The following is a 13049-nucleotide window of genomic DNA, read 5'->3' on the forward strand; positions in this document are numbered from 1 at the left end:
AGACAGATGATTTGAGCATTTGGAACTGTGGGTTTTTTTCATTTTACACCTCTCCTAACACCTCCTTTTTCCTGCTTCCATTCTCCTGAGCCAAGCTGTTAACAATTAAAAGGAATTACCTTCCCTCTGGTTTTGACTTGATTTTATTTGTGTTTATAGCAGTTTAGCTAACATGCTCCATTCAGGCAGCTGCAGGGAACAGACCTAGTTTCCACTGGGCACTGGAAGCTCATGTTTCTCTCCAACTTGTGGGTTTTCTTTTAATTGATCTCTTTTGTTTTCTAAGTGACTTGTTTTTCCTGCTGGCTAAATTTGCCATACTGACAGCCCTGGAGACTTATGGTTTCTGCAGGTTGCTGGGTTAGGTAGGACAGAGGCTGTGACTATGTCAGATGTCCCCTCCATTTCTTAGTGATTCTCCTCCTGCTCAACTTCTGTCCTCACCAAACAAACTTTCCTGCACTGCCTGTTTCTGCAGTGTCTGTGGGCCTCCTCCTTCAGAGCAAGGTGGGCGGTGAGTTGAAAGGCATCGGCTGGGAGCAACAGCAGCCCCAGTGACTCTTTGTCCATCCACAGCAGAAAACACTTTCCCCAAGCAAATACTGCCCCACAATATTTGTCATCCGATTTGTGAAATCTGTGTTCATGCTGGCTTCTGGGGGATCTTGAGTCTCATCAGCTCCTTTCCTGCTTTGCAGCCCCAGTGACTCTTTGTCCATCCACAGCAGAAAACACTTTCCCCAAGCAAATACTGCCCCACAATATTTGTCATCCGATTTGTGAAATCTGTGTTCATGCTGGCTTCTGGGGGATCTTGAGTCTCATCAGCTCCTTTCCTGCTTTGTTTCTGTGCTAATGTTAACCATTCCCAGAGCTGGTTTTGTGCCCGACCTATCTCTGTGAACAAGCACCTGTGTTAATGGAAAACTTCCTTTTTAAGCAGGATTTTCAAACAATGAGCCTAGCTTTTTGCTGTCTGTAGTTGTCATCTTAAAACATCCTCCTTCCCCAGGCATACAGTCACCCACATGCAAATAGGCAGAAGTGAATTAAATCCCAGTGTTAACAGGTATAACTCCTGCTCACTGAAGGCAGTTGGATTTGCTCGCTGTTAGCTAGGGGTGAATTTGGCCTTTTTGCCAAGTCACTAGACCAGGGTAAGTGGTTAAGTGCTTAGGCAGTTCTTATCATCTAAGCTACAAGTTTCCTATCATCTAAGCTGCAGGTTGCCACATATAATTTGCATAGCACATGTTTGCAGGTTGCAAAGGTCTCTGTTAGAGTCTCTGAAGTGTGCAAGACGTACAGTAAAAGCAGCTATTACGTGACAGGCTGACAGCAGCGTTGTCTTCTCTAGTGCTTGCTTGGTGTGCTAGGAGGCATAACTAAAGCAGTGGAATGGGAAGTTTGGATAACATCTCCCCTTGCCCTGTATCAACTTTTTAACTCTAAGGAACTCTGATCTTTGCCTTAAGCATTTTTATTGTGAGGTAATTGTTACCAGGGAAGCTTCAGCACCATTTCTCTCAGTAAAGTCGATGATATTGCATCCATCAAAGGAGTTAAATATTTTTGTATATTTTTACGTTGCTCAGTGTTGTGGTGTGTGCAGATCACTTGGTGAGCCCCTATTTGGTCCTTGTAGTTTTGGGGATATAGATGTCCTTGCTGCTTTGGAGGACTATAGCCAACTGCAGGCATGAAGAAGTGGCCAGAGTATCAAGAAATGTAAATGAGTAAAATTTACATGTAATGTAATGTAAAGGACAAAATATTAATAAGCTTTATGGTAAAGATATGGCAAGTAGTAGGACTAACTTTTTCCTTTCTTTTCTTCTTTTGACCCCACAGGTCCTGCAAGCTCTGTGAGTGCCAACCAGTGAATTATGGGCTGGGTAGCCACCAGTGCATCATGAAGATTGACTTTATTTTTGCCCTCTCAAGGATCACGTGCTTTATGAATTCACGCTCTCCTCCATCTCACTGCCACCTTTGTCAATATTGTCATTGCTTCTAGGAAACCAGAATCTGAGGCTTAGGCTTCAGCTCTCCCTTTCCTTCCTTCCTGGAACAACCAGTGTCACCTTTGTGTTCTACCAAAAGAAACCACTGTGGGTTATTTTGCCCTTCACAAAAGTACACCGGCTGGAGAAGTCACTTCATATACCCAGTACTTCTGACATAAAAGCCTCCGAATCCTAAAGGATAGTTGAGATATTTCCTTAGGAAGGAGACATTTCCTCTTGGTCACGTGCACTTTCTATCTCACTTTCCACTTGCTCTCCCTCTCTCTCTCTGTCACTCTGTGCTCTCCTCCTTTTCCTGTTGGATTTAACATTTGGTATTGACTGCTGGGATTCTCCTCTCAGTAGTGTGGCTTTTGTTCTTCTCCTAGGGAAGAGCAGATTCTTGAAACAATGGGCTTCACTCTGCACTCTGTGTACTTCACCTTGAAGGTGAGTTTGCTGCTGGGCTCCTTGCTGGGTCTCTGTTTGGGTCTGGAGTTCATGGGCATCCCCAACCAGTGGGCCCGCTACCTCCGCTGGGATGCCAGCACTAGGAGTGAACTCAGCTTCCAGTTCAAGACCAACGTCTCTGCTGGGCTGCTCCTCTACTTTGATGATGGTGGTGTCTGTGACTTCCTCTGTCTGTCCCTTGTTGATGGGCGAATCCAGCTCCAGTTCAGTGTGGACTGTGCAGAGACTACTGTTATCACAGAGAAGCAGGTCAACGACAGCAACTGGCACTTCTTGATGGTCAGCCGCAATCACCTTCGGACGGTGCTAGTGCTCGATGGTGAAGCCAAGCCAGGTGAGGTGCGCCCACAACGCCAGTATATGAATATTGTCAGTGACCTTTTTGTTGGTGGCGTCCCATTGGACATCCGTCCTGCTGCCTTGACCCTTGATGGTGTTCTGGGTGAGCCTCCGTTTCAAGGATTTATCCTGGATCTGAAATATGGGAACTCTGAGCCGCAGCTCCTGGGCAGTCAAGGGGTCCGACTGGAAATGGAAGGGCTTTGTGCAGAGAACCCCTGTGAAAATGGTGGCACTTGCTTCCTTCTGGATGGTGAGCCACACTGTGACTGCTCAGCCACTGGATATGCTGGCAAGCTGTGTTCTGAAGGTAAGAGAATACTTCCTTGCTTCCTATTGATCTTTATATAGCCTAAAGTTAATTTGTCACTTAGAAGGGCTACAGCTGAGCCCTTATCCCTGCTGGTGGCTATCAGAGGAATTAAAGTTCCACTGTTCTTTTTCCAGCTGGAAGTAATGAAATGGGAGTAGGCAGAGAGCATGAGCAATTGCAAAAAGTGCCTTTCTGAAAGGATGCTGTGTTTCTAGCATGGGCAGATTTTTATCAGCATCTTTTATTAATAAGGGTAGAGAACATAAATTGCTAAATACAGAAGTATCCTATGTTGGTCTTGGTAAAAGCAGTGGTAAGATGTTAATCTTAGTTGTCTGAGTGAATTTCACTACCCCGCATCCCTGAAAGCTGAGTGAAGTGTTGGTAAACAGGAGCCATGTATATATGGCCGACATAACTAATTGACAGGACATTGCAAAAGTTAGGCCATCTTTGATGTTAGCTGTTGCTAGTCTTGGAAGCCCCATGCTCCCCCTCAATTGCTTCCATACTGGTCACTGAACGGCACCTTGATTATTTTAGCATCCTTGATTAAATTGATTTGGGACCCGCTGAATGATTTTACTTAGTATTGCAAAGAGAAAATCGGTTTGAGTATCTCTACGTTGTTTCATACTCTTTTTTTAAAATTTGAGTCCAGAAGTTTTAAGTAATGCAAACCACACGATGAAATGCATTTCAGTTTTTTTCCATTGGTCTTTAGTAGTGTGATTGTAATTAATGGTGTATGTGCAAGAGGCTTAAGTAAGTCAACTAGAAATCCCAGTGTGAATTTCAGAATCTCATTACAGCATTTTTTATGACATTTGGGTTTAAACACAACAGCTTGAGCTCAAGTCAAGGATATGGAACCTGGGCAAGAAGTGTCCAATCTCAAGGAAAAAAAAAAAAAAAAGCCAGCTATTTTGTCAAAGTGGAAATACTTGCAATAATGTCTTATCATAACTGGCATTTGTTTACTTCTTTTGGCAATGAAAATCGATTGACCAGAATTTAGTATGTAAAATGTGAGAAGTGCTGAAAATAAAGTTCCTGTACTGTTGCTGTGTAAGCAAAAAGTCCTACAGAAATACTATGTAAATACCGCTCTATGTTTACAGTATAGATGGAGAAGCTAAGCTAACCTATCTTTTTAAGAAGGGAAGGTTTGGAAAATAAACATGATATCTGTATGTCCATTAATTTTAAGGGGCTTTTAATGATAACAGAAAATTTGGCTTTGTGTCCAAATATTGCAGTAACAGTACATGACCGTTAGATAGGAGGTGTGAGCCTGTAAAGGGCTGAACACAACAATTCTTCCTGGCAATTTGTTCCACACCAATCAGGTCCAAACCAATAATGAGCAAGAACTATTTTCTGTGCTTGAACCATGAATTACATGGAGCTAGAAAGCCTGCTGGGTGTGACCAGGCACTTCGGTAGCTGGGCTGCCAGGCCCCATCCTCATAAGTTTACAGAACACACCTCATGTCTAAATGCCAGTTTTGGGTAATGAAAGATTGCAAGAGCCACACAGGCATGTGGACGCTGAAACGCAGAGGTATGAACCTCTTTCTACTGCTGGGCTAATGGATCCAGACCCCACGGGTCTGCTCAAGACATCAACAGCATATGGTTTTCAGTGAATGTCTTGAGAAAATATTGTGAGTGAGGCTTCCATGTTCCTGCGGGACAATTGTGAGAGCTCTAACCATGGCTCGGGTGGTGGAATTTCTGCCTTTCCTGGGTGGGTGGAGCAAGATGAAATCCACCTTCTAACAAATCCAGGGATATTTCTGTTGTAGGCATCACAGATCAAGCAGTGCTATTGTTACCTTTTGAAGCCATGCGTCACCATTGCTGTTTGTTTCCTATAGTGATTCATCAGTTTCCAGCCCAACCTTCTATTAAGGGTGAGCAAAGAAGTTTGTCACCATGTACCTTCTTTAGTAAATATTTTTAACTCACTGTTAGCTGTGGTCTGTTCACTCACACAGAAGATGGTGTGCCGAGAACTTCTCCAATGGAACAAATGTAGAAGTTTCTGCAAACAGTCATTGCCTTGTCCAGTTCTTCAGTTTTCTCTTTTATTACTTCATAGTGTATATTTGGTTTACGTTAGAATTTTATTATCAGCCTTGTTTTTTGCCTCCTTTATGCTGCAGCAGTGGTGATTTCTGTGTGTTAAATGCTGTCACCCAAAAATGTTAACAGTGTCTGTACAGATGGTGAAAAGAAGGGGGAAAATGGAAGAAAAGCTGTTTAGTAAGTGGAAACAAGCAGACAAAGAAAAGTGGCAAGGAAACAAAACAGGAACCAAGTTAAGTATAGCTGCCTTTTTATCTGACTTTAAAAATGTAGCAAACTCCAAAGACAGCTCTTTGAATTCTGTGACTGTGGCAGGACCTCCACTGATGATAGAAGTGGCAGAACTGGATGCAGGCTTTTCCTGCCGATGGTGTGATTGGCCATTAAACAACTTGTATTTTCTTTGTTTGCTTTGCTTTTTTTCCAAGAGATGAAGATGTTTGTTATCAGAACTGTTCGCCTTTGTTTTGTTTCCTCATCCTGCCTCTGTGTATTTTCAGAAGTAGCATGTTATTTTACTCTCAGTCTCATTTTTGAAAAAGATGTGCTCTTTCAACTGGATGTCAACAACTGCCTTTCGGGGGGGGTATCCTTAACTCCATTACGGCATTTACTAGTCTGGAGTCTGTGTGTGTATTTTCATTTCATCACCGGAGTTGGCTCTTTTACTGGGAACTGATGGGATCCAATCAATAACAACTTCTGTTTCAACGGCTAAATGCAATACGTACCTTTTTAATAATGAGTTCTCTTGACAGTGTCCAGGCCATTACTTGGCTATTGACTGATACCTATGTCTGCAGATGGTAAAACCACAGCAAACTCATTTATTCTGTGGCCAGAGAAATAAGAAATAAATAGAGATTGGAACCTGCTGATTCTGTACTGTGACGGAATGAAGCTCCATTTACAGTATTAAGGGTTACTGTAACACAAAGTGCAGTTCCAGTTATGGTGAACCTCAGCAGAGAACAACTATTCCTTACTGAAACAAAACTGTAAATCCTGTCCAGAATGTGCCCTCAGTGTGCAGAAAGATTTTTGGCACTTAACGTGCAACTAGAGTTACCAGGATTGTGTATATCGTGCCCAGGTGGGTAGCTGAGCAGGCCTTTGCTGGTCAGTGAGAAGTACGATTTCTGTTTCTGAGTGTACACAGTAGGAGTGCAAATGCAGGAACACTTTGGAAGGTTTGGCTGTTTTGAATAAAATATGATACCATTTTTATTGCAGATGGAATTAAGTGGTTCATTGAATATGACAGCTCTGTAGGCTACAAAGGATAGCTGATTTGAGTTAGCAATTAATTTGTATGTTTCTGGGCAATGGTGGCATTAGACATGAAAGCTGAAGTCAGAGACGTCTTCCCCTCTAATAAACCTCATCAGTCTCTGAGGGATCAGGCTGCTGCCATGAGAGTGAGGTTCCTGTAGAATTTAGGCAGCACAGATACATTCATGTTGCTGGAAGAATAACCCCAACAAAACTTTTCCCATGCAAAGTTTGAAAACTATGCTGGTGTAGCAGCCAGATGAGCATGTCCATATCTGCTCATTTAGGATCACGCTGACGCCTTTAGTCTGCAAGAAATGCTCTCTTCCTCTGACATGGCTGTGTAGAGAGCGAGTTCACTGATGTGGACAGCGTGAGCACAACATTGCACGTACAAGAGTATTTTGGCCCAAGACCGCACCCTCTCCCTAGGCCTCTTCTGGACTTTGTGAGGAAAGGTGAGCAGAAGATGTGCTTAGAAATGACATTAACTCTGCTTGTAGTTGCAGAACCAAGGCGTTGATGTGATCACCAGCTTCACAAAGCACCATGCTGAAGCCTTTGTGTCGCCTGCAGGGGCTGTTTCTAAACGAAGCCTGAATAGGGGCTTGATTGCACCTCTTCCCTTGATTACAGAGCAAGATTTCCTGGGGATGCTGCCTGCTGAATGACAGAGGAGCCCGTTGCTCTGTAATTATCACACTTTTAACTGCAGTGGGAACAGATTTTTCTATAGCCCCTCAGCTTGGTTTAAAGCGACAAGTTACTGCAGGATTTATACTCCACCTGCCCCTTTGGAGCAGCCCAGTTTTGGCTGCATCTAAAGGGACTGCCTAGCCGTACTTGCAATCACCGTATCTCCCTGCCTGCCACCCCAAAGTTTGTAATGTTAAGGGCTAGTTTGCACTTTGCCGTGAGCCTGATGGGTGCGCTTAATTTGCATATACATTTACATACATTTTGTAATCAGAAACAAATGAACATGACCATAATATTTGCTTCCACTTGCATATTCCTTGATAGATGAATATAAATTGGTTGTTGTTGAATTCACCAGCAATAAACAGCTGCAGACCCTCCATTTGGTCCTCTAGAACAGCAGCAGAGCACGAGACAGAAGGCCATTCTGGGACACACTTTTGGGGGCCCGTATCTTCACTCACCAGTGCAAAACTCTAGAACTGATGGTCTCCAGGGGCTGCAGAGTAGATATTGCAAAGGGCAAATCTGCTGTTCTGTGCCACTTCTTATGCCCCAGCTCTGGCCATCGCGCAGAAACCTGGTAAGAACTCTGCTCATATGACTGGATTTTGCAGAAATTTGGTTTTCCCCATCACTTTCTCTTGCTCATTCTTCCTGATCTAAGTACCGTTGGTTGTATTTAAAATAGTAGCCTTTTTCCAGTCTGGTTGTGCTTTTTTGATGCTTTGCCAGATGAGCACCAGAGAAAGACGATGTGTTAAGATATTAATTAAGGTTTATAAAGTGCTTTGAAACTCCAAAGCGCAGTTTAAGCACCATTTGTTATTCTTAATGGTAAATATCAAACTTGAACCGGAGCTGCAGAATTTCAATTTAGATCCTATATACCCCTTCACAGAAATGGCCTAGGACTTATCTCCCCTCAGTAGGCACGGACTGCTGGCAGCTAAAGACCTACTGGATTTGTTTCGTAACCTCTCCTGCTTGCTGCTTTTTTTTTATTATTATTATTTTTATTTATTTATTTATTTATTTATTAACCACGGGGAGGTTGCAGGGCCCTGTATGAGTGGGCCATTGATTCAAACAGTGTAGCTGCAATACATGCTGACAGCTATATTCTTCTTGTTTCACTCTTCTGTATTATAGATGACCATGAGGCTGCGATCCTTTTCTGCTTGATTGCAGATCAGCTGCAGACCTCAGGCAGCAGACAAGTTACAGCCCTCAGTTAGGCAAAGCTTGAACAGGTCTGCTGAAATGAACTAAACTGTGGTTGGGTACAAAGGAGGTTGCCATTTGGTGTGAGGTGGAACTGGTGAAGAGTGAGAACAGTGTGTAGACAAGAAGGACTTGGGACTTGGGGAAAAAAGCAGGATGAAATTGTTACTTTATAAAAGAGTAAGCTATAGTTCACGGAGGCAGTTTAAAGCAGCTGTTTTGTCTTGGTTTTTTTCTGCCTGATAGTATAAGAGAACAGTTCTTGCCTATTGCAAAGAGCAGATCTGAATGGGCTGAGTAAGCTTCTGGAAGACTAAATCTAGCTGGAGTCTGGATACCAGCTTCCTCCATCAGCCCATAGATCAGCCTGATGGCTCCTGCTCTGTCCCAAAGTGTGCACAGCTGGGATCTAAACTAAAATTTTTGGGTGTTACTAAATAAAGATTTAAATAAAATAACTAATAATAATTATGAAAGTGAGCAAAGCCAGAAATTTCTTTTTCCAACTTACAGTCAGGAGATAATTTGATTTGAGAAGGAAGGTTTATTTTCCTTTGGTTTTGCCCTAAAAAAAAAAAAAAAAAGGAGGGAAAAAAAAAAAGAGTTGATCTATTATTTCTGTCAAGGCTTCTGCTGAGCTAGGCAGCCTGTCATGGAGGTCAATCAGCAGTAAATATAGCCCCAAGCAAGACAGCACATGCTGTAGCCTTGCTTTCATCCTTATTCCAGGATGGAGGTGTGCAGACCGTTCGCCACAGGGTAATTTTGTTAAGTATTGGTGGAATATGGAGGGAGATAACCCTCCCAGATACTTTGAGAATGCTGGAAACGACGCAACAAAGCTACAGGGAAAGAAGCAGAGGAGGACCGCATCCATCTGGCAGACTCTGGCACTACTAAGAGAAGATGAGCCTCTGCACGTCAGCCTCAGCACTGAGTGCTCCTGGGTGCGGGAGAAGGTGGTAATCAATGCAATGAAATGATAGACTGGCCACCTGTCCTGGGCCAACTTCTGATTTCACTTTACCTCTTACTCTTTTGCTGACCCACTTTGAACTTGATGGACGGCAAAGCTGCTTTCTCTCCCTATAGAATGCAAGGCAACTGCCATGTTATTGCTGTCCAGAGACAGCAATGTGACCTTTGGGTGTATGTGTGTGTCTCTCCCACAATCCTTCATTGCAGACAGGCTCACTGCCATTGTAAACCTACCCTGCGGAGCAAAACATTTGCCCTTTTTCCGTCTGTGAACAGGTCCAGGAGCTGTCAGCTGGGTGCAAAATAGCCCAAGGGGTAAGGAGGTAGATATGGGTATTTTTGTATTGGGGATTTTGTATTTATGGGATATATGTATTTGAATGTGTTTGCTCTGAAATGAGGCTGGGACCTGGGTACACTGGATTCTCATATTGTGTTGCTAACAACGTTGTCAGTCATGCTATGTCAGCTGTCCAGGCCCTGCCTGCATGTACACTTGCTCACCTCGTTATCCTGGGAGGAGACTAAGGTGTAACATATAATGAAAGCAAGCTGGGGCAGCAGAACTTGGATTATCCAGTCATAAGAACACTAGTGCCCAAGAGACTGATTTCCATTTCTGCCACAGGTTTCCTGCATCCCTGGGGTGATTTGCTGGCAGACTAGAGGACTCAGAATTGAATCAACTGACCTTTCTTTGCAGGGGATATGTACCTGGTTTCCTTTGTGTTCTCAGTTTCCATAGCTGAAATATGTAGCCAGTGGGCCTTCCTGTACTCTAGGTATTAGAAATCCATGTACTTCTGTATGACAATGACACAGATGTGTAAATACCTTAGCAGGACAGGTAAATGATGATAATTGATGAGCACCCAGTAGGATGACCTGATTTGATTGTCAGTTTTCCAGCTAGGCTTGCAGTTAGAAATTCAGGTGTCTTTCCTTGCTAAGCGACCATCCTTGAGTAGTGTTCCTCATCTTTTTTTTTTCAGTAGAGATCTCCCAGTTTCCTGCCATTTTGTGCAGTCCCACACCATGGGTACTCAGACCCTTCCTGGGCTGGGCTGCAGTTGCGTTGGTGAAGACAGAGCCCAAGCAGCAGTGTAGCCTCTTCCCTGTTTGGTGACATGGAGCAGATGCTGCACTGCAGGGTGCTGAGAGGTGCAATAGGAGAAGGAGAGCTTTTGAACCTTTTTTTTTTTTTTTTTTTTTTTTTGTATCTGTCCTGTGCGCTACACTGACTTCCCCCAAATGTCCTCTGTCATGAACCTCAGACGGTGATCAGATGCTTTTCCTTGTGGGGTGACCCACCTCTGCCTACCTGTCTGCACTGGCACTCTCCCTGCTGTGGCTGCTGGTTCCATCCTGCCCCTTTCGCTCTCCACACTCAAGACTTGCCTTGACCTTGTGCTGTCAGGGAAAGCCATGAGAGTATAAAAGGCCACCAGAGCAGAATGGCAGAGTTTGCACTTCCTCTGTTCCTGTATGAATCATTGCATATAAAGCAGGACAACAGAGAAGAAAGCCCATTAGGTTGGTTTTGAGTGTTTAATTAGCCCAAAGCTGGCAAGTGTTTTGTGGTTCTGAGGTGATGAAAGGGTAGATAAAATCTTTTTCTTTTCCTGTTAACTCTCATCAGCACAACTCTAACTTTTGTTGCATTTGTAGCTGGTCTGCAGTTTGCAAGGTAGGCCAAGGAGGAAAGGGGTACTTGGCTCTCAGGATTTTGCTCTGAGGTGTGATTTTCCTTCTCTTACACATAGAATTTGGCCAGCGAAGTAACCTGAGTGAATATGATGGGCTGGCTTTGGCTCTGAGTATTTGACAGAGACCTTTACCAGAAAGGAAGAAGCAGTTCCTTGGTAGAGGCAGAAATTTGAGCTGTAGGTTAAAACCAGGCTTCAATCTCTAATGCTGCCGGCAGGCCCCCAGGTTTTCTTGGCTGCTGCATTAATTCAGAAGCCTTTCTCAGACTCTGTATTCTCTTGGGTGGATTTTCATTTCTTCTCAGTTTGTTGCCTTAGTACTTGAGAAAAATGACACTGAGTTTTCCAAACCTCTGGTGTGTCTCCACAGGCATGTGTTTGATTTTTCTGGTCTTTCCTGCTGCTTCCATCCCAACAGCTTGGCTTTTGCAGTCAGAGTGCCTCTTAGTACCTTTCTCCTCAAGGTAACATAAGAGAAATCCTTGGAACTAAAGGCAGTTTAGTCCACAGAGGCTGGTCAGAAACCACAGTTGAGGCAGAGGTGGATAAGCGAGATGAGAGCAGCTTGTGTTGTGATCTGCAAATTTCATAGCTCACTGGCATTTGCAGCTAAATTCCTTAAGCTCGTTTTGACATATGGCCGAAAATATATTGCTTGTATTCCCCAAAGATTTTTTTTAAAACAGAGAGGAAGTGTATGGAATCATTCCTTAACAAATTACTGTTAAAAAAAGAAGGGGAAAAAAGAAAAAGATGAGGTTTGTGAAGAGGAAGGCAGATTAAATTGCTTGTCTAAGACCACCTGAAAGAAAAATCTGGGAAAGTAGCCAGAATTTCTGTGCTGTTGCTTCTGTCTTTCACCTTTTCCTCTGTGGCTCATGTGAGAGCTGCCCTGGGACTCGGTGGGTAGGAGGCAGGGGGCTGCACAAAGGGACTACCCTGCGTGATGCCTACCAGACCTCTGGTGTAATTTGGGATCTGTGTCGGTCCTTGTTATTCACATAGCTTTGACTTTTAAGGAAGATTACAGGCGATCAATGGACATAAAAAAATATGGATTGGATATATTGCCATCGTGAAGCAGTAGCCTTGTTACATCTGTCAGGATAACTAGAGCTAGAGGTATGTTTATATTAGTGTCAGGGATGAGGTGCAACTCATACAGACATATCTGGCTGAAAATTTCCCAGCTTAGGGTACTGGTAACTCTGTGGTCACAGCAGCTTGGGAGGCATATCACATACGGTGATAGTGGTATGGCTATAGATTTTCTTCTAATCCTCTTTCTTCAGAGTTCCTCTAGTGGGCACTATGCTGTTGGTGAGCTGATTCTTTGTTTTTTCTTCGTTGAAAATAAAAATAAATTAGGGCTCCAGTGATGGAATTGCAATATTGGTTACTGGCTTAGGTGTCCCCTCCTAAGTCCTCTATTTTCCTTCATTACTTAAACTGAGATGCTCAGCTGTGTCTCAAATTCAGCAACGAACACATCTACAACAAATTCACAAACCTGCTGATTTTGAACAGATATGAGACCTATATACCTGTACACTTCATCTCTGCTTTGCATCTTACACATAAATGTATCTGTAAGGCAGTCTGGTTTTTTGACTGCCCTTTTTGTGGCATGTGCAAATGAAAGATGTGTGAAGCAACATTTTGACCAGCTAAGACACATCAGAATAAGACAGCTTGGAAATGTTTTCCTCATGAGAAATGGTTGTTTCATTCAAATCAAAATATTTAGAAAAAAATACTGATTTTGGTGACAGTCTGCAGAAAACCGATGTGTTTCTATTTTCTAGAATTTCTGGATTCTGGCTGTTTAAAGTGTAGTCTGTATCAGTTGTGCATATATTTCTAGCTTACTTTATAACTTACTGACGTTATTGTCCCTGATAATACACCTGCTACTGATGAGCTGCAGTGTATCATAGAAATGTTGAAGTG

The 13049-nt window shown here is 43.2% G+C and overlaps 1 protein-coding gene across 21 annotated transcripts in view; it reads left to right on the top strand.

Moving 5' to 3' along the window:
- The window catches only part of NRXN3 (neurexin 3), a 1022219-nt gene that overhangs the window by 49568 nt on the left and 959602 nt on the right, over positions 1-13049 (top strand). For all 21 annotated transcript variants that reach the window (XM_055716439.1, XM_055716441.1, XM_055716453.1 and 18 more), the window contains exon 2: positions 1852-3126. In XM_055716439.1, coding sequence (XP_055572414.1) covers positions 2418-3126 — 709 coding nt within the window. In that variant the 5' untranslated portion in view covers positions 1852-2417. The remainder of the gene's footprint in view (positions 1-1851; positions 3127-13049) is intronic.

This window comes from Falco cherrug, chromosome 7 (assembly GCF_023634085.1).
Source record: "Falco cherrug isolate bFalChe1 chromosome 7, bFalChe1.pri, whole genome shotgun sequence".
In the NCBI taxonomy this organism is placed as follows: Eukaryota; Metazoa; Chordata; class Aves; order Falconiformes; family Falconidae; genus Falco; species Falco cherrug.